The sequence below is a fragment of the Spea bombifrons genome, chromosome 13 (assembly GCF_027358695.1).
Source record: "Spea bombifrons isolate aSpeBom1 chromosome 13, aSpeBom1.2.pri, whole genome shotgun sequence".
NCBI lineage: Eukaryota > Metazoa > Chordata > Amphibia > Anura > Pelobatidae > Spea > Spea bombifrons.
This window is the reverse complement of record NC_071099.1, coordinates 22,443,080-22,466,337: the sequence shown is the minus strand read 5'-3', so window position 1 is coordinate 22,466,337 and position 23,258 is coordinate 22,443,080. Positions and strand designations below refer to the sequence as shown.

The 23,258-nt window shown below is 41.8% G+C and overlaps 3 protein-coding genes across 4 annotated transcripts; all 3 read left to right on the top strand.

Annotated features, from left to right (window-relative positions):
• Positions 1–175: 175 nt before the first annotated feature.
• LOC128472084 (cytochrome P450 2F3-like) lies at positions 176–4,602 on the top strand. Its single transcript, XM_053454145.1, has 9 exons — positions 176–414; positions 1,132–1,294; positions 1,543–1,692; positions 1,812–1,972; positions 2,624–2,800; positions 2,984–3,125; positions 3,533–3,720; positions 3,854–3,992; positions 4,221–4,602. Exons 1-9 carry the CDS (start codon positions 250–252, stop codon positions 4,397–4,399), a joined length of 1,464 nt encoding a protein of 487 aa, XP_053310120.1. The 5' UTR covers positions 176–249; the 3' UTR covers positions 4,400–4,602.
• A 1,044-nt stretch (positions 4,603–5,646) lies between these two features.
• Positions 5,647–14,739, top strand: FBXW10B (F-box and WD repeat domain containing 10B). 2 transcript variants are annotated; one of them, XM_053454135.1, is made up of 14 exons: positions 5,647–6,292; positions 6,653–6,838; positions 7,265–7,392; positions 8,186–8,302; positions 8,493–8,602; positions 8,953–9,156; positions 9,261–9,382; positions 9,729–9,877; positions 10,107–10,249; positions 10,761–10,919; positions 11,365–11,702; positions 12,102–12,621; positions 12,993–13,190; positions 13,596–14,739. In XM_053454135.1, the coding sequence occupies exons 1-12, from the start codon at positions 5,779–5,781 to the stop codon at positions 12,269–12,271; spliced, it is 2,340 nt and encodes a 779-aa protein (XP_053310110.1). In that variant the 5' UTR covers positions 5,647–5,778; the 3' UTR covers positions 12,272–12,621; positions 12,993–13,190; positions 13,596–14,739. The 2 variants fall into 2 exon arrangements, with proteins under 2 accessions (XP_053310110.1, XP_053310109.1); XM_053454134.1 differs by having other exon boundaries at positions 13,587–14,739.
• Positions 14,740–15,505: 766 nt separating this feature from the next.
• TVP23C (trans-golgi network vesicle protein 23 homolog C) lies at positions 15,506–19,497 on the top strand. Its single transcript, XM_053454155.1, has 7 exons — positions 15,506–15,613; positions 16,577–16,659; positions 17,139–17,283; positions 17,687–17,776; positions 17,973–18,101; positions 18,495–18,623; positions 18,958–19,497. The coding sequence occupies exons 1-7, from the start codon at positions 15,542–15,544 to the stop codon at positions 18,988–18,990; spliced, it is 681 nt and encodes a 226-aa protein (XP_053310130.1). The 5' UTR covers positions 15,506–15,541; the 3' UTR covers positions 18,991–19,497.
• The last annotated feature ends 3,761 nt before the right edge of the window (positions 19,498–23,258 follow it).

Genomic DNA, 23,258 nt, shown 5'->3' with positions numbered 1-23,258 from the left:
CTTTTTTGCAGTAGCAGTATGGAATCTGCAGGTGCTCTGGAACTATATGTAATGGAACATAAACTATAATAATATTAGCATATTTAAAGACGCAGTCAAGTGACTTACAGTAGGTGGCAGCACCGGCAACCGTCTTGACTGTTTGCCCTAAATACAGAACTGGATGAGAGTTCACAGCCGGGGAGGAGTCCCTCTGCACATAAATAGTCCAGAACCGAGAGAGAGAAGACACGGTATCCGCAGAGAACCATGCTGTCTACTCTCCTTCTAGGTGTACTCGTTATACTAGTCCTGTACATCTTGTCTACATGGAAAAAGAAGAAGCAGAATTTGCCACCAGGGCCGACTCCTTGGCCCGTTATCGGTAACATACCCCAGATCGACAGACTAGCTCCATATGACAGCTTGACAAAGGTACGTCGTGAGTCCATAGAGGGAAAGAGTAGAACTCCTAAAAATGGGGGTTTGATGCGTGCGCCATAAAAGCCGAATGAAACCAGATTAATTCCAGAGCAAAGTCTAAATACCGGACCATCTCTATAACTGACAATTGTTTGCTGCTTAAAATTACTTTTCTCTTTGAAATTCCTTTTTTATTTACAATTTCAACTGTTTTTTTTTGCACACAGCAGTGACACGGGGGACAAAGTATCTACCTATAAAAAAGTCAAACTTCTGCACCTTTTTATATGTACATTGGTTTGTGTATAACAAGTACGCCTAGTACAAACGGTAAAAGTGAATTGAGCCGCAGAAACGTGTTTACCATCCGGGATCAAATTACTTTCCCAATGCAGACAAAGAGGTGCAAATGCTCAGCTAGATTTCATGAGATACAGCGGGGTAGTCTACATATAGATCCGGGTAGATTAAATGTACCGTTCCACAAAAACCCCACTCTCTATACATGTGAAGTATTTGAATTTAGCATTCGGCATAACTGTATTATAAGAGGCAGTGTGAAAAGCGAGATCTCTCCAATTCATGTAGATTGAGGCCTTTCTTCCGCCATCAAGACATCTTAAACGGACCGATTTGTCTTTTTAAATCTCAAAAACAACAGAAATTTTGAAGAAGCTTTTTTCGGTAATAGTTGTCTCGTTACTGATTATCCCCCTTCCCTTTGGGCAGCTGGGGGAGAAGTACGGGAATGTCTTTACGATCTATTTCGGCTGGAACCCAGTGGTGGTGCTGTACGGATACAGCACCCTGAGGGATGCCCTCTTGGGGCAGGCAGACGATTTCAGCGGAAGGGCTATTGTGCCCGTCTTTGAAAGGATTGCAAACAGAAAAGGTACCGAAACCATTTTCTCTGTAAATTTACAGCTGCGAAGAGAGGTGAACTTAGGGGTGAAAGTTCTTTCATGTTGGTTAAATGCTGCGATCAATGGAAGACGAGACTAAGCAACAAATTTCACATACAGATATGTACTTTTTGCTTGATGAAGAGAAAGAACAGCTCTATATTTTGTGATCGCTTAATATTTTATTTAAAATAGACACTTTTTCCCAAAATGTGGCTTGTGCATTCAATCCTGTTAGGACTGGTGTTCTCCAACGGCCCTCACTGGCAGCAGCAAAGACGCTTCTCCTTGGCCACCTTGCGTAATTTTGGGATGGGAAAGCGAAGCATCGAGGACCGCGTGACGGAGGAAGCCAAGTTCCTGCTGGATTTTTTTCAGGGAAAGCAGGGTAACTTACTGATTCCCCTATGCAAAGTCTTGTTGTGTAAATTAGGTAGAGTCTTTGCAATAACACCAGTTTTGGAAGAAGACGTCGCCATTAATATAACGTTTGTGGTTTTGTTTCAGGGAAACCCTTCAATCCGGCACCAGAGATAACAGCCGCCGTTTCCAACGTTATCTGCTCTATCGTGTTCGGAGACCGCTTCGATACGGAAGACAAGACGTTTCAGACGCTCCACAAGATGATTAGTGAGAACATTGCCTTTCTGGGCCAACGTGGTTTCCAGGTAGGAGATTTTTGTAGCAGGCAGCCCTGTAGAAATCCAGTCCTCTGGGCCCAATATGTATATTTCTACTGACAACAATGTGTGTTGGTCTATAAAAAATACATTTTCCATTCCCAGTTTAAGTAGATTTATCCCAGAAAACTGGATAAGGAATAAGGCTTGCTTGGCAATCCAGCCCATTAGCAATCGGATTTTTATAACATAATAAGTAACTTATTAAATCACGCACAGTCCTTTATATCCTTTGCCTAACCTTTGACAAGCATTGCAGAGTGAATCACACTATAATGTTTTTGTTTGCTCTGGAATAATAAATCATCACTTCTGGATGCAATTAGATGGTTTTGATACTGAATAAAGCATTTACAAATATTTTATTAAAAATAATACATTTATTACATTTCGCATCTCAGCTTGGAGACCTCATATCTTCTAAGTGTTCGTTATTTTTTTGTGTGTAAAAAAATCATGTGCGTCTTCATGTTTTACTGTGTACATCGCGCGGATTCATTGTATACAGCGCTGTATGACGAGAAATCTCTGTTAAACATCAGCAGTCTGACCGATGTTGTGCAAATAAATATTAGAGGGTCTACAGCTGTGTCGGAGTGGCGTGATTGGGAATGAATCCACCGCCTCTTGCTTCTGCAGATGTACAACACATATCCAAACATCCTGAAGTGGCTTCCTGGGGAGCACAACAAGATCTTTGAAAACGCTTCCAAGCTGCAGGCATTTCTTGGTGGCCTCATAGAGAATCACACTCTCACGCGTGACCCCAACTGTCCTCGGGATTTTGTGGACTCGTTCCTTAACAAGATAGATGAGGTAATGTATATAACGCGCTCTCGGAGACACTGTAACAAGCATCAGGTGCTTATAAAATGCTTTTAGAATTAAACGTAGCACTAGAAACCTCACTTTCCACTACTACTAAAAAAGTCCCAGTCAACTCTTGAGATGCAATGGGTGGCGATTGACATGCTGCCTGTTCATTTCCTCTGTCCTCAGGAAGCCGGTAACCCGGATTCACACTTTACTATGGAAAGCCTGACATATACAACCTTTAATCTGTTCATTGCCGGGACGGAGACGACAGCGTCCACCATCCGTTGGGCACTGAGGTTTATGCTGAGGTATCCAGAGATTCAAAGTAAGCTGACATTCCTTAATTACAATCACCAATGGCATCAATTTAAATCTCGGAATTGCGTTTTTCCCATTTATCAGATTATAGCATTGCAGTTGTGCCAAAGACATACAAAGAAACATTTCAATGGGAGGGTTGGCAAGGAATCAAGCGGGGGCATCCCAAAAATGCATGCTTTTTTGTTTTTTGTGGTCCTTGGTCTTCATGTTGTCGACTGTCCATTCCTTGAAATCAGACCGTATGAGGATATAGGTTGGCAACAAATACTGAGTATTTTAGCTCTAGAATAGTCGTAGAACTGTTCTTATCGAATATCTGCTTGTCTAGCCTTGTGACATTTTACTCTATGGTATCGTGCATCTCCTCCGACACTCAATCCGTCTCCTTGAACATTTTTCATCTTGTGATAGAGAAAATTCAGGATGAAATCGACAATGTTTTGGGGTCTGAAAAACGTCCATCTCTTGAGGACCGGGTCCGATTACCTTACACCGATGCTGTGATCCACGAGGTGCAAAGGTTTGCCAGCATTGTCCCAAACGGGCTCCCCCATGAGGCGCTGGAGAACATCAACTTCCAGGGCTACACCATACCCAAGGTATCAATACATATTTGTTTAGGTGTATGAATAAAAGGATACTTATTATTAGAACTGTAGTTAATTATGTCTACGGAAAAGAAATTGTTTTTTTTAATTCAATAAATGGTCAAAACATCTCTTCTCAATGCAGGGGACCCAAATCATCACCTTTCTACACTCCGCTCTGAACGACAAGAACTTTTGGGACAAACCAGAGGCGTTCAACCCTGAGAGATTCCTTCAAAATGGCAAATTTGTAAAGAACGAGGCCCTCATACCATTTGGAGCAGGTAAAATCAGTCTAGATGCCCTATTGTTACATTATTGCATCATTTGCCCTGTTGTGGGTCTGTAGAGGGACTTGGTTCATAAATGTAACCTAGGAGAGACAGCTGCAACATAAGACCTAAAGGACTATTTTCGTTTTGGATGGTGTGTGTGTCACTAGCTAATTAAGTTAGAAACACGTTTGCTCTCTACTATTTGTTTTAATTAACAGTGCATTTACCTTCTTACAGGGAAACGGTCTTGCATTGGGGAAGCACTTGCAAAAACTGAAATCTTTATCTTTTTTGTGAGCATCCTGCAGAAATTCACCCTAAAACCTGTTCCAGGTGAAGATGGACCCATTGAGCTGATTGGAGGAGGGACGCGGTCCCCAAAACCGTTCAATTTGTGTGCTGAATGGCGTGTCTGACGTCAGGGGTCATATGCCCAAATCCTACATTGTACAGCTCGGTACACTAAACATTTCTTCTCTTGGTACTTGTAATACAAGTATTTAAAAATATCGCACTATAAACCTCCAGGCACATTTTATTAGTACTTCATAAAAGGGAACACCAGTGGATTGCTATCTGTCTATTATGCTTTTTTTTTTATTAAAGTCCATTTTATAAAGTGGCGTAGACTCTCATTATTATTATTATTTTTTTAAAGATACTTTTTTTGTTACGTAAAGAGCACCTAGTAATGTGAGCTTAGGTTGGACTGCATTGGGTGACACTAGCAAGCTGAAGACAGATGCCCTATACGTGAAGCCGTATATCGCCAATAATTAAGCCGCATGCTGTGACTTTTATAGTGCCGTGTGGCTAACGACCAGGACGTCGGACGCCATTTGCGGCATCTGTATTTATGCAATTACATCGGACATTACGTCGCATCTGATATCGTTGGTGCAAATATTCCAATTTCCAGAAGGCTTCCAGGTTGCGAGGACACGCTTACATAGAAACACAGAACTTGATGGCAGATAAGAACCACCCGTCCCGTCTAGTCTGATGGTTTTTACTGCTGTAAAGACTCAAATCTTAATCAGTCATTAAAGTCTATTCATTATTAGGGTTTCAGTTAAAGAATTAAGTATCTTATTATTAATTACATACTTAATGCTTTATTTTAAAAAAAAAAACACCGGAGAGAATGATGGGAAATCGCCTTTAACTTTCTGTTCTACTACATACTGTGCAAACCCCAGTATATTTTATCTAACAGCCCCCCAAAAAACTCAGAATCCTGCTCTAGGGTCATACCTCATATTATTCCAGCTATGGACAGGGGATAACCGTCCTGCCACCAAAATCCTGACCTTCGTTAGGAACAAAATGTTTCTTTCAGAAACACGAGTCAATCCTAATCAATATTTTATACAGCATTTTGTTTTTACACGAAGGCTGTCGTGGTGAGACAAAGCCGCGCTCTTGGTTTCCGGAAGACTTCTCAGGAGACGACACTACAGACGAGTAATACAGAGTACTCGACACAAAAGGCTGGCAGGTTTCCTTTAACAGCCTGCTGGTTGCCAGGCTACTAGAATGATTACAGCATGGGAGCTTGTTATAGAGGCATTAAGGTAGTCAGCGTGCGTCTCCTTGGAGATAGTATAGCGCACACAGCAGGGTTCTTGGAATGAACTTGTTACAGTGGCCCAAGCTTTACTTGGACCCACTCAACTTAATGAGTAAGCCACAATGTAAGGGGTAAGTCGGGACCTCCGAACTAAACATGGAGACATCGTTTTACACTTAAAGTGTCCTTTGCGATAGGTGGACCGTTCACCCTAAAGTGGGCACTATGGTAGAATCGGAATACTTGTTGGGTTCTGACCGGAAGCTCACGTGTAAAAACGACACATCGAGTCTGCCTTCCTGCCAAACCTGTGAGGACTGCGTCCTGACGGCCAAGCACGACCTCACCAAAGAATGGTTTTTGAGAGCCGGAGAAAACTCGCAGAAAAACTTCCTTTTTGGTATCATAAGGAGGATACGGGACCTGCAAATGTTGCTTTATGTAGAGAGGATCCTGCGTCAGGTACAAGGCAAGGACTTTATCTACAGCCGGTCTCGGATGAAGCCGAGTCTGCCCCAAGACTCGCTAATTGCCCATTTCAACCGAGCTCTTGACCCGGACAAGTTGTGGCAGTTTATGCGGGAGATCTGGGAATGGTTTAAAGGAGGCTCGTATTATACCAAACTGAACTATACTCTCCTGCTACTGCAGATGTGCAGCACCCACACGCTACACACCGCCGCCAACCTCATACAAGTCCTGATTGCACAAGGGAGGAAAGCGCATTTACTCAAGGAAGGTAAAAAACAATAACCGAGTCACATGACCTGTAGCTTCTATGTGAGTAAAGGAATGAATTTGGAACAACTTTTTATTCCTGTCTTCATCTTTGGTCATAGCAATTAGTCCAGTTTTTTTTTTAAGATTTGAAATGAAAGATTTGAAATGAAATACTCCTGAAATACTATGTGAGTTACCGCTTTATCCATATAATGTACAGTCCTGGTGTCTTGGTTCCAGTTCTGATGTTGTGAGGCTAAGTAACAGGGAAATGCACGGTTGGGTCATTTGTTGAAGAAACTCCTAGACTATAGTTTTATTTGGGGTAAATGGGTCACCGGAAAGAGTTATCGATAACCAAAAAAGTATTCTTTCCTAGAAGCCTTTGGTGCTGACGAGAGCCCCAGAGCCTTGGAACTATGTGGCTTAAAGGAACCCGATCCATCCGACGTGGACGACCCTTCTTTCATGGTGCCTCCGACATCAGTTAAATCGACCTCGGGTGTCAAAATGTACAAAGACTTCATCAGCTGCCTGCCTGTGCATCTGTCCAAGAAGATTCTAGGTGTGCTTATTGGGCACTTTTGGGGATTTGTACTCATTCCAATATTTTGTTAGGGGTGGTATCCGTCCCAAACCACCTTAATTGTCAAATTATTTATTTTGTTATTTGAGGTTCATTATGGTAAATAAGGGAATGTCTTCAAGATTTCCAGACAAACTTTGATGATGCTGATAATTCTACCTGTTCGTATTAAAAGTTAAACACGTGTAAATCGTTAACCCGATGGTTGACAGGTTGGTATTGTATAATTAAGCATTAAATTAGAGGCTTGTGTTAGAAACTGATGCTCTTAAAATATTAAATTCAGTCCTCTGAGTCTTCCCTGAATTCAGGCAGTATGAACAGAATGAGATGTTCCTTGAGACTCGTTTGGTATTGTTTCTCTATCATTTTTGTCTTCATTCTGCTTCTCTGTTCCATTCGTAGGGTTTTTAAATAAGGACACTCTGAAAGTCTGCTTCTCTGTGTCACATCACTGGCGCTATCTGGCAGAAAGTACACTTCAGGATCTAAAAGCCGAACTCCTGGTGAAGAAAGAGGCTATGATACTGCAGGTACCTATCTCCTGCCATGAAAGCCTCTGATTTCTCATTAAAGTGTCCTCCTAACCAATCAATCATCAAAAGGCTTTAAGGACGACTTGCTGAGTCACTGTTAACTTAACAAACAATTAGAAGCCTGTCTAACCTGGTTAGCAGTCACACCCTGGGTGATACAACTGCGCCATCTACTGGACTGGTGTTGACTCACACTGTGTGGGAAAATATTTAATCTGTCAACACAAGTTGGATCAACACATCCAGAGTTGGACTAGTGAGTAAATTATTAGATTTTGATGATGTGGTACAAATGCCAAAATAAATAATTTTCTTAAAAATACGCTACATATTTCTTTTGTTGTGGTTTTCTTTTTGCTTTGAGGGTATTTCGACTTTCGGAGACCCTCATGGACCTTTGTATGAACCATAGTTGCTACTGATTCCCGTTGTTATAAAGGCTATTAGAGGTTCTTGTCTCCTCTTTTGCATTTAATTCATTTGATTAGAAATAAAACTATAGGACTGCATTCACTAAACCTAGGAGTTTGCAGGAGAGTTGAAAATGTAAACTCCCTGATATCGCTGTGTATTATGAAAGAACTCGATTTAGTTATATTGATGTCATTATATTGATGACATCATAATCCACAAAGCAATAGGCCTTTTCAAAACACAGTGGGACATTTGTATTTGATACAATGTTAGGGAAGAAAGGAGATTCTAAGAACAAAGGGTAAAAAACTAAAGAATTTTAGCAGTTATTATTTTTGAAAGGAATGAACCCAAATCATTTTTATTTCCTGTACAGGGCACTTCCAACAAAAAGGCCAGACTTTCCTATGCGAAAATGCAGTCTGTTCAGGTTCCGAAACATGGACCTGAAGAAGGCGATGTTTCACGCAGAGGGAAAGAAGTTCAGAAACAGGTAAAACTAACTACGTTTGATTTGGATTACAAAAATATGTATGCAAAAAAATCTATATTTTATTCAATATTCAGTAGCGCTCTTGCAAAAGAGTGCTGATGACAGTTGGAGGGTGTGCATGATGCCCTTACATTATGAATGGAAGATTTAATATCTGCATACATTATAATCAAAGCTTGCTTTTCCATAGCCCGGTGATAGCTTCCATACAGCATACATCGGTCAAGAAACAATGACAGTCCTCATGGAAGAGCGAAATCTCTACTGTGGACCATATAATATTTTATTTGTCACAAAAGAGTAAGTCCAGTACCGTAAACGCAAACCAGTGGAACCTGTTGGCATATTTGATGCCAAGAATGTACATTTAAATCATCTTGTGGAATCGTGCATCGTGTGTTCCTGATCCATTCATTTTACCCCATGATCTCTTTTCCTTGCTTAAAAGATTTTCTTCCTGAATTTCAAGTTCTTTATGTAGTGAAATGTTGCCATCATGTGCCCTCTTCTTTCCTTCGTGCTGTACATTTGTACACTTTTTGACTCCCATACTTTCCGTGAATACCATGGTCCGATCGCCCCTGCTTTATCAGATGTAAATTTCATCCTTTTTCATTACCGTAATCTTATAGTCTGTTATAAAATCACAGGCCAGACCACCATAGGGTGATTCACTATGATGGGGGAAGATTTCTAGCTGTTGGTTCAGTTGACCACACAGTGAAGGTATATGATATCGCAGAGATGAAGCCAATTCCGCCCCTGTTCAAAGGACATGCTGGGAGCGTCCGCGTGGTGCATTTGTGCGAGGAGGAAGGCTCCCTCTTCACAGGAGGATATGACATCGGCATCAGGTAAAAAGACCCTGTACTTACATACATTTAAAAAAACCATCACTTTTTATTTTCTCGGTTTGTGATATATATTTCACATCGTCGTGTAACGTCTTGTTTAATAGACAGTGGGACCTGACCAGCGGAGTGTGCGTGAGAGTTTACAACGGACACATGAAGACGGTCACGTGCCTGGATGTGCACAAGAATTACTTGGTTTCTGGATCTAAAGACCATCTTGTAAAAGGTCATATTATGTCATCCAATTCCTATATAATAATTTCCAGGGCGAATAAGAAATAATATTGCCCACCAAAGGAAAGCTCTTAATAAATGTCCCATAACCGATGCTCCTTTATCTTTTTTGCAGTCTTCCATACATGGTTTACCAGGTGATACTTTTTCCACACTGGTCAATGGTTCTTGGCGAAATAGTGTTAGACGGAGAATTTTCCATAACATGTTTAAAACGGTTGGCACTCGTGATCGCCGCGCTTTTAATACATATGACGTCTATAAAAATAATGCATTTGCATCCATTCCAGTCTAATGGGAAGTAGACATTCATAAAGCTTCCTTTATTTCTCTGACAGTTTGGAATATTACCACTGGAAAATGCCCCAAGACATTTAAGCATGAAAATGCAGTTTTTGCGGTTAAAATAAACGAACGTTATGTGGTTGGCGGCTGTGAAAAAGGATTGGTCAAGGTTTGGCACTTGGAATCTGGAACATTAATCAAGGTAATAAAAAAAACATGTACATAAATGCCACAAACATATACGCGTGATCAAGGACATCTAGAAAAGTGAACTACTATAATGTACGAAAATAATGAATAGAATCAGATCTGTAGCCATCTTCAGTGGGAAGTATGGAATGCTGTAACATTGGGTGTGTAAATGGTGAAGAAAATGCCTCGATTTGATGTGGAATTCATTTTTGGAAATACATTTTTGTGTCTCTTTCAAGACACTGACAGGTCACCAGGGCAGAATAAAATGCCTTTTTCTTGACCAGTGGCATTTGGTGTCGGGAGGAATGGATGGAAACGCCATCGCTTGGAGCATGGTGGGAACCTTTCAGAAAAGCCTAATCACATTCTGGCATCCCAAGTACGTCCCTCTGAGAATTAGAAACCAAGCTATCAGTAGGTTTCCACTATATAAACGGAAAAGTGGTAATAATGATTTTATTATACTTATTGTACATCATTGTACTATTTCACACCACTTTCGGGTTCAGTAAAGTGTACGTTGTTGAATTATACCTAATGACTTCAGTGAACTAGCTAGCTCAAAAATAGCAGCCGTCATGTCAATGAATCTCTGTGGAATTAAAAAAGATTTGTCAGACCTGCACTAGTCAAACCAATGAAAGGCTAACTTCCAAATAATCTGGCCAAATCAATTCTGGATATAGAGCGTGACGCCTGATGGACTAAGATTGTGAGGAGCAGGCATACTGTATATCCTACTGAACCAATGTAAGAAGCCAGGAAGGAATATGCCAATGCTTGAAATTATTATTATTTTTTATAGTAGTGGATAGGTATATTTTAAAATGATTATTGTACCCTCTGTTGACCTATATCAAGCCATGTCTTAAGCATATATTCTTTTGCAGGGAGGTCACGAGCGTAACATTACACTATCTCAGAGTCATTACAAGCTGTGCTGATGGCAAAATTCGTGTGTTCAACTTCCTCAGTGGAGACTGCCTCAGAGTGATGAGAGTCACCAGCAGAGACGACCCCGTGATGTCCTTATGTGTCCGAGACAATAGGTACATTAATGGTGACATTGTTTCAAAAGGGAATTCCATGCACAAATCCTATGTATCCATAAATGAGGATAACAGAATATTATTTGATGCTATTCAATGGTAGCTGTTGGACTTAGTGTCAGAAATTCCCCTTTTTGTAGATCGGTCAGTTAGTTTAAAATGTATTGTTTCCTTAAGGTCTTAATGATTTTATTATGGTGATAATTTGCACACTGTTTAATATTCCTATGAGAAATAACGAGAGCTTCCAAGAAATTTGCAAACATTTCCTTGCATTGCTTTTTGACAACTCAACAAATATGCATTTTTAGGATAGGAAGATTGGCATCCCCTTCGCTGTACTGCAGACCAATTTAATGGAAGCTGATAAAAAAAAACGAGAAACCCTATCCCAACCACAAACCCCATGGTCCTGTGATGGCCTACCTTTCTTCTTGTGTTCTAGACTGGTCATCAATGTGACATCAAGCATCATAATCTTCGAGTTTGGAAATATATCTTGGGATTACTCCATGGCGTCGGCCCATGTAATTGCCCTGAAAAAAAGGGAAAAGTTTAAAGCGGCAGCTTTAACGCCTGCGCCGTACAGCTACGCGCGGGCTCAGAGACTGAAAATATTCGGCTCCGGCAATACAAAGGTTTCTGAGCGACAACAAAAGGAAAAAGACGACCAAGACAGGAGAGTGGAGAAAACGGCAGGAGAGAAGGAAGAGGTACAAGGTGTCAAAAGCCTATCCCATCGCGGTCAAACCCAGCGTGTAAAGAGTACGGCCGAAACGCAGAGTGAGTCTGCTGATTGAAAATCCTTTTTGTATAAAAATATATTTTCCAAGACGCAAAACCTTGTTCTTTTGCAACTTTTTGAAAATGTAGGGCTCTTTTGAAAATGTGTTGCATAACATTTTTGTTTTATCTTTTGCGCTCCCGTGCAGAGATGGCACAATAGTGTTTGGGGTAAGTATTCAAATTCCTGGATCCATTGCTGGAAAGTCCCGCTATCCATACCATGAATAATCCCACAAACTTCTATATTTCTTATCTCTCTGGACGTATCACTTTTCAGATGGTCGATACTGTCAACCACTAGAACCAGTTTCATTATAATACTTACCATCATGGGTATTAACAATAAATGTCATATAACGAGATAGTTGTGTTAATTAGCTCCTTTTCTGCCCATAGATGCCCGACGAGAGTCGCTCCCACCTATAACATGGCTTGACTTGCTGAGGTATCTCGGGACCTTTGAAGACTTAGATCTGGAGCCCATGTTTCTTAGAAAAGTGCTATCATCCAGCCAAAAAATGAGAGGCGGACGTACAAAACCCAAGGCCAAGGGTAACACGCGTTGATATTCTGTAGCATTTTATCTTTTTGTGTTTGTTTGTAACGGTTCCTGTGGAGAGCTGGTATCAATGTATAAAAGACAGTAGTCTTTCCGCCTTACTACATATCATTACTAATCCTGGTAATTCAACAGAAGCAATCTGGAAAATTCATGTAGTTCTACATATTTTTTAGTTACGTTATCTGCCCGCAGATCCGGAGTTTCTACCCCCAATAACATGGCTTGATTTAGAGAATTCTCTCAGGAGCATTCAAAACACGGATCTGGATTCTGAGACTTTCCCTTCAAGAAGAAGAGTGTGGCGGAGCCCCGACCCCTGCACAGAGAACGCAATCACAAAATACAAAACACCAGGTAACACAGGATAATCAAAAGCCTCCTAGCTTGTTATATTTTGCAGGTTATATCTTTTGAGCTTCTGTCCGTAACGGTTTCCGCCAAGGTGGCATAAAATCGTGCTGGATAAACGCCCCCCCTCTCTCCTGTGTCAACGCCGTTAGCGCAGGAGGCAGTCGATCCGGTTAGACCTCTGCTACCAGTCAAAATGAGTAATTGAGTCACAAGTCCACGGATTCCATCTTATTGCGTGTCCTAAACTGGTGTAGATCCAACAGAAGCCTCATTCATATAGAACGTGTTACTTCAGCTCCGCTGCTGATAAGGCAGTCTAGATAACCCGTGCGAGAGCGACCTGTGAATAGTAATTATTCATTATCTGCCTACAGATGCTGATCTGGAGCCTTTACCACTGATAACATGGCAGGACTTTCAAAATTATCTCAGGAACTTTGAAAATATAGATTTAGACCCCAGGACCCTCAGAAAGGCCCTGTCCGCCGGCAGATCGCAAGCCAGGGCACGGCACAGCGGAGACACCTTGAGATGGAACGCTACTGCAGAACTGGGGACCAAGGAGGCTTCTGGTAACACATAATATTAAAAAATCAAATACAGGGGGCATCAGCATACTGGTCTCTATGTAGGGCGGCAATCAGGAATATTTTTTGGACAGGCACGTGTTACCATAGACGGGAGAGAGACAAGCAAGAAAAGAGAAAAGGAGGGAAGGGAGGAACAAAAAGAGATGGTGGGTGGGATGTGAGAAGGGAGAGAAAGAGAGAATAATAAAATTGAGATGGATAAGTGAGACACACCTAAAGACACTCATACTCATACTAACCCACAGACACTTACTTACACTAACACACACAGACCTCCCTCATCCAACTCATTTACCCTACGTGAAGCCGCAGTGTTTTTAGCGCAGCTCGCACGCGTGGTTTTAGTAACATTCCGTAATTAGAATTTTGATATTTTAGCAATTTCAGATAAGGAATCGGGCTATGACTCTGCAGGACCGAAATCCGCCCTTTCGAGAAGCGAGAAAGCATCCGCGGAGCGCGTGAGGAAACGTGGACCCCATTCTCCAATGAGCCCCAATCAAATGCTTCTCAAAATCAGCACCATCCAAAACCTGCAGCGGTCTGATGAGCTGGCCTCAAACATGGAATTCAATTTCAGCCTCCGTGATTCATGGGGACCTCCCGTGCTCCTCATGGGAAACAAGAAAGAGGTTGCTTCAACCCGTTCAGAGCAAACCAGATTTTCTGGTGCTTATGGAGGAATGAAGACTTTTTCGGGACCAATAAGACAAATTGGCCCTTACAGGGATTCCTTACAGGGTTCAAGAGTTCAACCTCCGGTGCATCAACCAACTACGGAACCACCAAAGACGAGCGGTGGATCCAAGGAGAGAAAAAGAAGTCCTGTTGTAGACGAGACATTGGACTCTTCAGTAGAAGACACCGAAGATGAACGCGTTTTTCGCGGGAGCTCATTGCTCCCAAACAGGGCAGCCGTCAAAAGACCCGTGCCGTTCGTCGCTCGCAATCCTTTCAGAATAAGCTGTGGCTTCCGGCTTCTGACTGCAAAGCAGCAGAAGGAATACGAGGATGGAAAGACGCCTCGGGAAAACACAACGGACGACGCCGTCATAGAACTGCTCGACACAATGAAGGCCAGAAGGGATGCCCATTGTAAGAAGATCGAGGAGCAAGAAAAGAAAACTCTGGAGTTTAAAAGGGAACGCACGGCGAAACATCACAAGAAACGAAGACGCGAGCTTGGGAAGTAGTCCAGACCAGATCTGTTCCTCCGAATGGGTCTTGACGAAAGGGCAAGTTTGGTAAAGACGATCCCTTTATTGGCTAAGTATAATAAGATTGCAAGCTTCTGGGACTATCTAATTAACTTAAAGAAGAGCTAGATAGTCTTGAGAGCTTCCTATCTATTATACTTCAGTTGGCCAATAAAGGGATCATCTTTACAAAACTTGCCTTTTTTTCTTTCTAGGCTAATACGGTCATGAAAGGGATGAGACAAAAAAACTATAACTCTTTTAGCTCAAGAAAACATGTATTTAGTCAAAATCTTTCATTGGGCCAACACAGTAAATGACATAAGCTTTCTGTACCTCGAAGGCCTCTTCTGTATTAAAATGAACCCTTCATGTCGATCAAAGAATTGGTTTGTTTATTAAAGAATTAACTATTGTAAAGGTTGTTATATTCCATCAACATGGAGGTGATTTCTCCCCACACCGGGGATATTTCCAAATGAAATGATCCGGTACCGTTTTTAAATTTTAACCTTTTAATAGACAGTCACACAGAGCCACCCGCTAATGGCGGCAGCCAAATGGTTCTTATAAATGGGGTTTATGGAAACTGTGGCTGGTCAGGAGGTAACTATATTCTGAATGGAGTCACCTGTATTCAAGCAGGGATTCCAGCAGTGATTTAGAAGGGAGAAAAGCACCAATCTGGACGCTCGGCTATCATGAAGGCATAATAGAATAACCCCAAAAAGGAAGGCAGTGCCCTCCCTCATCCACGTTGTTGGGGGGGTTTTTTTGGACCAGAAGGATACAAATATTAAATATTAAAAAGTAATAACTACTTCAGCTCAATCGGGCTCATTAAGAGTTTTTATGAAAAAGGGCCTATATCATTTAAGAAAAAAGTATGAGAACATCCTGACCCAGAATAAGTTACGTCAGGCATGTTATCTATGACATCATCACTTTATTGGCCTTACCAACAGTCAACAAACGTTCTTAAACTTGTTCAAAGAATCCAGACCGGTCTGCCTCAGTCGATCATTTACTTCACGAAGTGAATAAACTACTCTGCGCGCCACACAGAGCGTCACCATAGCAACATGGGCTTAACTTACTGCCTGGTTGCGCGTGCGCGGGGTGTGGCCTCGCTACCGGATGTCGGAAGTGGCTGCGTGTCCCGGAAATGAGAGGCTTTACTTCCTGATCAGCGCAGATATGATGCGGCAGGTGAGGTTTGTGGGAGCAGTGAGGGGTACCTGGCAGGGGTAGCCGGAGGAGGGGGATTTGCGTAGCGGCATTTACCCTACGTGCACACGGCCTGAGAGGCGGCAGCCGTATTACACAGCACAGTGCTGTCAGCCTGTGTCTGATGTATGTAGCCATGTTTATGTTACATGTACATAGACCTGCAGCGTGTCTGTGTGTTAGGGGAATACACAGCATTCACATGACATATCTGCTCCCTGCAGTCAGGGGAGTTACTTACTGTCACAACTGTCCTGAGGGGCGATGGTCATTCTTTTGGACCTTAATCCCTCTGTCCCCCTTTTGCAGTTAACCCAATAAAGTGATTTCCAGAACCCAGCTGGGTCCCCGTTGTCTGGGTTCAGTGGTTCTGATGGGTCAGTGCGCCGCAGGACATGTGACCGGTTATCTCAGGGGTCATTGAGCTGGACATGGCCCCTTTATCAGGGGCAGTTATAGTAAATGTGTAAAAGACAACTGAACACTCAGCCCATCACGAACATTACTGCTAACATGTCCCCGTGACCCAGCCCGTCTCCTAAACCCCTTCCGTGTCAATGTAAATAAAGCCTATGCAATAAATGCACTGCTTACACGAGACAGAAATCGTGTTTCATGACTATTTTCATTTGTTCTTTTGTGTCACAATCTGACTTCTGCAACTTAATTCTATCCGATTTCTATTTTGACCACCTATCCTCCCTCCGGTTAATCCCTCGCTCTGCTTGTCTCTCTCTAGCTGCTCCTTGTCATGGTTTTCCGCACAGTGCGATCTTTTCTTTGGCTCCCAGTAGTCTCATGTAGTCTGAGCTTGTAATTATCTGGACTAACCCTCTTAAAACCTCCCTGCACCCTTTATCTCTTCTCTTATAACTTTGCACATGTACGTTAAAGGGTTCTGCGAAAGACGATTGTTACACTTCTTCTTCTCTTTGTTTTGTGTAGGACAGTAACGATGAGACAGAGGATGTTTCTCTGTTTGATGCCGACGAGGATGCACCAAGAACTGCTAAAAAGAAAAAGATAAGGTACATTACACTGTAGGTTGTAGACCGCTTCTCCAGTATTCTGCAGTAATAAAGTCGGTTTTACTTGTCTGCAATCGAATTATAAAGATGTGCATTCTCGCTGCATTGTGTTAATTAAGCAGTAATGCTTAGAGATACTCTAGCCACCGTTTGCACTTTAATGCATATGATAGCTGAGAGGTCTCTTTTAATTTCCGTGGTGACTCCCGTGTAAACCGTAAACTGTCTCTTTAATGTCTTAATGACTTCTTAATGAGTGTTATTCTTATTGTTTTAATTTGGAGCCAGTTTCCGTCAGCAGATACCATTGAGGAGGCACTCTATCCAACCCACCAAGCTTTATTTGTGTTATAAAGCTGCTTTTACTTGCTTTTACCACTGCATTGTTGCTTTCCATCATGTGTTTAAATACGTAAATACCATAATATTTGTTCATACTTCCTATGGCTGGAATATTTACATATTGTTTTTTTCCCCAGGCATCCAATTGCATCTTTTTTCCACCTGTTTTTCCGCGTCGGTGCCATAGTGGTTTACCTCCTCTGCGAATTGATAAGCAGCAGTTTCATTGCCTGCATGGTTACAATCATCTTACTTCTGTCCTGTGACTTCTGGGCAGTTAAGGTAAAGTATGACATCATCAATTAATTATATAATGGGGTGACCACTTCTACAGTGGACAGTTTAAGCTCTCATGTAAAAGATGTGTGAATCTGACCATGCAGATTATTAGTAACGTGAGTGTGAGAGATTTACAAATAGATAGAGCCAACCCACAACACTAACTATAAACAGAAAGTAGGAAAGGCAGCTATGGCATCACCAACTGCTATGCTCACCCCCACAAATAGTCACAGTCGCATGGACAAACTGCCCCAAATGCTTTATATCAATAGACTGTGCCAGTGAATTCCAAATATCAAGACAATAGAGACAGACACTATTAAACAGCTGTCATGAACCACGTGTTCGTCAGAACCTTCGTATGCATACGCTACACGCACTGAAATATGTTTCATGTTTGTAGAACATCACAGGGAGGTTAATGGTCGGGCTGCGATGGTGGAACCAGGTGGATGATGACGGGCAGAGTCACTGGGTCTATGAATCCAGAAAGGTAAGCGATTTATTTTCAGCTGCAGACTCTAAAAAGAAAGTATGTGGTTTCAGGACAATAGCTTTACCATATGGGTGGATATTTGCAAACTGCATGTTATTGCAACTTTAAACACGTGTCTGCTTCATTCATTCATAGACTTTGAGCCGGAAGAGCATCACCTTTGTAAATAATAATTTGTTGTACTTTTTTCAAGGCAACTCAAGGAAAAAAGGCCACAACAGACGCTGAGTCGCGTATCTTCTGGTTGGGGCTCATCACATGCCCGATTATTTGGGTTATCTTTGCCTTCAGTGCTTTGTTCTCCTTCAAAGTAAAATGGCTGGTAAGTGGGTGTCCTGAGTGTGTGCAAAAAAAAAATTACTCAAAAGAAAAACAACATTCAGAGATCGAGTTCTGGTGTCTCCATGTATATGCAATAAATTGGCCTAAACCAGAGGAACTCAACATGTAGTTTCTTCTGCTGCTGTAGAACAAATATCCGGCATATTGGATAACACATGGAACGCTATTAAGATACAACATATTAATAAAGTCATAACATGTTAATTACAGAAAACTCAACAGAATTTTAGAGACATTTACAATATCCTCTAAAAACATTGATAGATGCTCCTACTACCCCATCTTATCAACTGCTTAGTTTGTCTTTGTGAGAGCTAAGTAGAGGAAATGACGTAAGGTTCCCTTTCCCTGACGCGTTGTCTTCTCGCCACAGGCTGTAGTTATTATGGGAGTCGTTCTACAAGGTGCAAACCTCTACGGTTACGTCAAATGTAAAGTGGGCAGCCGAAAGAACCTGACCAGCATCGCTACCAGTTATCTCGGCAGCCAGTTCCTCAGACAGGTGAGTGTGAGTGGTGGCTTCAGCGATACAAAGAAGCCGTTGAACAGCTGACATAATGTGAGAATTACACTATTTCATCGAACATGATGGACAGAAATAAAATGTTTTTTTGTGATGCCATTTGCTAGAGTTTACATTAAATTGAGTGAGATTACTCTTTTTTTGATGAACTCACTACTTTTGCAATGCAACTACAATAGAAGGTTTATGGGGGGTTAGTTTATATCCCAATAAAATGATAATTAGATCATAAAATGAAAGCGAGTCATTCTATAATACTTTATATAAGCTGTGAATGCTTCTCTAAACTGCTGATTTTCTTTGTGTGTTCCAGACACTAGCTCGAGAAAACCAGGCTGAATCCTAAACCGTTCACTTTATTATGGATTGTATTTTTACTGCTGACCAGATTCGGACAACAAGTATTATATTTTTCCCATAATACTGTGATGAACCGCTTTTATATATTCCATGACACTCTCGTGGAAACTCCAGACTGATAATGTTCTTATGAACATACAGGGCCTGGTGTGGCGTGTGGAACCAGAGATCTGTATGGGTCTGCGTTGGATGAACTCGTGCCAGATGATATTTATTAAAAATGTCTTTAGTTGGCGTTTCTAGATTGGGAAACCTAAAATTCATCAATTTTTTCTTTTTTTTGCTGCAACAAAAATTCTGGTTTGGTTTTTAATCCTGGGTGTTATTCAGCATTTATTTTCTCTTCTGTTGTTAAAAATGGATTTGTGACTAGAAAATATCTACATAATATGTTTTTCTCTGGCTGACAATTGTAAATATATATTTATAAATTAAAGCTCGATGCAGCGCAGCATTGTCTTGGAGAGACAAATAAAATTTATTTTCAAATGTTTATTGGTATTCATGCAGTTACTTTACATGATAAGGGTGACCGCTACTCCCCCATTTATTTGACTTTGTACGTATATGATGCTGACCTCCCCAGCCTTCGTTCATAATGCTTCCCTGCTTTCTGTTTTTAGGCTCGCTTAGGAAGTACATAGCGGAATATCTTTAAAAATCGTAAAGGAGTTTTACGTAAAAAATAACTGGAGTCAAGCAAATGTCTTTTACGATTATACAGGTGACAGTTTCTTCCCGAGGTAGGAGAAGCATTTTGTTTTTATACTACCGAATGCCGTATTTTTGTTTTAGTTTTTCTTCAAACTTGAAAATAAGACACGTTGTTTATGTTGAATCCCAGAGCGCGGTGCGTTATCGGTTCCCATGCCTGAAGGCGTTCAGCTTGCGCATGCCAGTACACGCACACAACGCAGCCTGTGAGCATAACAGGCCGAGGGAATCCAATGGCAGGAACCCCTCACGTCACCCGAACACAACATTTATTCCAAAGAAAACATCAGAAAAACGCTCTGCCAGGACTGCGAGGCCGCAGCTATGCTTGGAATGTTTCTCCAAACCGCAGGCAGGAAGCAGGGGATGTAGGTTAGACTTTACTGTGACAACAGGTTATCTTAACAGATACATTTAAGACAGGTTAGGGCCCCTGAACGAACAATGTATATTTTGTGAGCGGTGCAACAAAACGGAATGTATAAAACAGGAGATCCATTCAGGACCTGTTCACGCCATCCTTCTTCTCTACAATTCCACCGGTGTTCATTAAAACCGCTTCAATGTGAAGCTGAATAATAATGTTTTTAATGTATAAATATACAAAATGTGTCTTGTATATTGAAGGAAAAAATTGATGTTTTTACAAATCTTTTAGAAACTTGCACAGTTGTAAAAATGTGTAAAAACAATAAATAAGTTGGAAAGCCATGCCATTTATTTGCAGTCCTCGTCGTGGACATGAGAGGGAGCCCAAACATCTAGATTTCCCAACAGTATCTCAAAATGGCTGCGTAAAGTAGTCCTTCGGTCTTATTTAGTAGGGGCATGGGGTGTCTAATCTTGAGAAGGAAATCCTGTCTTGGAAAAAAAAACAGCTTGCTCATCCAATTCCATGATTTGACAAACTTTGAAAGTTTGTGGTGATAACGTTTTTGGGGGGTTTTTTTGTGAGGCAAATACATGGTGTTGACAGCGTCTTTCTAAGTTAGATAAATGTTTAAGATAATCTGCGCATGCAAGCAGAGCAACTAGCAGACTGGTAGTCCTAGACTCGAGATGATCGGTAGGAGGTCCATGTCTTCCTTCAGATCTGTCATCTGATTAGTTTTGGGGGTCCTGTGTCAGTTGAGCATCTAGCATTCCTGAAGGAACTTGGATATGATGATGTTTGATGAGGACCTTCTCTTTGGAGGCACCCAGGGACCAAGCTGGAAGACAACAGAGCTGCGGGACAAACTGGATTAATAACACTTAGAAGAAAAAATATGAGCTAGATTGGTTCTTCCGCTGGATTATTACGGATCCTAAGGTCCCGTCAACCTGGGCAACCATAAACCCATCAGTATCTCAATGTGTGATCACCAGGAATGGGTACAATACTGTAGACTGGGAATGTGAAAAGACCCTTCGACAAGCGTTTCTCGTCTCGCGTCAGACTCTTCGTTTCTATGTGTTATCCGGATCGAGACGTTTGTTTTAAGGCTGATGGACATAATATGGATATTATGAAGGAACTAGTCGCCGCTGAGAAGTTAGGCCGGTTAGGATGAAGACAATGTAATAGAGTAATAGAAGACAGGCGTGAGAATAGGCCCGATCCGAATAACAATAACAATGTGTGTGTGTTCTATATACCGTAAAGCTCTTCTACGCCAGGCCAGGGTCCCTAGGGAGGGATGTAATGAAATAACCTTATATAATGGATTGTAAAGGCGCGGGGTCCTGGCTGGGTTTTGTGATGGTTTCCAGTGAAATGTGAGAGTTTCCAGCTGCAGATATTCATTGACCCTCCTATCCTCGCAACGTCTGAAGCTCGAAGCCTCGCATCTGTCTAACTCTGGATTAAGATGTCAGACCTGCCAGAACTCTGAATGATTCCAAGGGATCTAGAACTGCATGGTCCAGGCTCTGGAGTTCTAGAGCGAATGAAGTTGGCTACACTAACAATATGTCAAGTAAATCAAATAGATTAAAAGAAAATATTAGCCCAACACCTGCGATATCAGGCAAGCCATCGCAAACTGGTCGTAAGCATTTATTGCCAATGAACATTGTAACCAGCTTGGCTCACAAAGGTTATAGACCCCTCTAGACCTCTAAGAGGACAGGTTATGTTTTCTTGACCACCGATTGATCTGTCGGCACTCTTGATTACCAGGAACTGTTGGCTGCACCTTGGGACTCCTTATTCCTACCACCCTAATTCCGAATTCTCAAACCAAAAGATGAAAATCCATTCTGGATCTAGAGTTGTGCTGTAATCGGTAGCACTGTGGCTTACAAAAGATGACGTACTGCATTTCCATCATACCTCATCTGGGCACCAGATATCCACCCCAACGTTTACACGTGCGCATCGCCGCCTGACAAAAATTCCTGAACGCATGACTCGCTCCCACCCATCCAGTCCCAGCGTGTAAAACCCATCGCTGCGATACAAGGGATTTCTGTGGGAGAGAATCATAACCCCTTATCGCAAAAAAGGGAGATTCTCTCTGTGATTCATGATCTGTCACAAAACAGCAGGGATGGGGGGAAAAAAGGAATCAGAAAGGAGAGGCATAGTCTCTATGCCGCAGATGGTCATGTTGTGTTGGCGTGTTCTTTGGGTAGATTTGATTACGTTAGTTGAAGATTCTGGCAATTCCTGAGCGGGGTACTGAATTAGTGCCCCCATCCTTGCAAAATAACCGCATGCGCCCTATGGTTCACGGTGAGGGCCACTAACTTTTCCTAGTGCCCTAAGTTACAACGAAACTATGGTTAGTATATTTGTACGTTGCGTACGGAATAACCTGTATTGAACATGGAGGTTTATTGTACATGAATAATTCAAGGATTTATTGCGAATGCCATAAAAAACTTAGAACATTGCACTCGATTGTAAGCTCTTGGTAATAAGGACTTTAAACTCTTGTGCTTCTGCGTGTTTTGTATCCCCTTTAATCCTATTGACAAATACATCACTTTTTAGAGAATATATAATAATTTTCATACTGTAGGAATAACAGGGGCTGCATACAAAGGGCTGTTCTCGTGCAAAGTGCTACAGTGTATGTAGATACCGTAGCCAGCAATGGAATGTTCTAATTATTCCACTTTTACCACCAGGATTGCTTTGTGCACGTAAACCCAACCGTGCATTTCTAAAGTGCTCGCCTTGCTGTCTCTCCAAGGAGATCACTGCTTAGCGAGCCAGGCCCTTCCATCTCCGGGCTAGGAAAGCTGCTGGGTGACATGGGAAAGTGTTTGCAATTTGCTCTGTCTGCCCAGAATGAAGTCACTTGCTTGGAAGGATTGTACAGGAACTGCGCTTATAACACTTCATCCCGTCAGGAGACCAGACGCGTACGGCGTGAAGGTTTAAAGGCCGAGCATTCCTCACATTAGTAATACAAATAGCTTAGGATTCACAGCACTTTTTGTGGGGGGGGGGGATAAAATGTGTTAAATGAAAAGTTTCAGCTTGCTAGAGACTGTCCAGAGAGGCAGAGGTTAAGGGAACCGATTACCCATCAAGCTTGGTGTACTTATGGG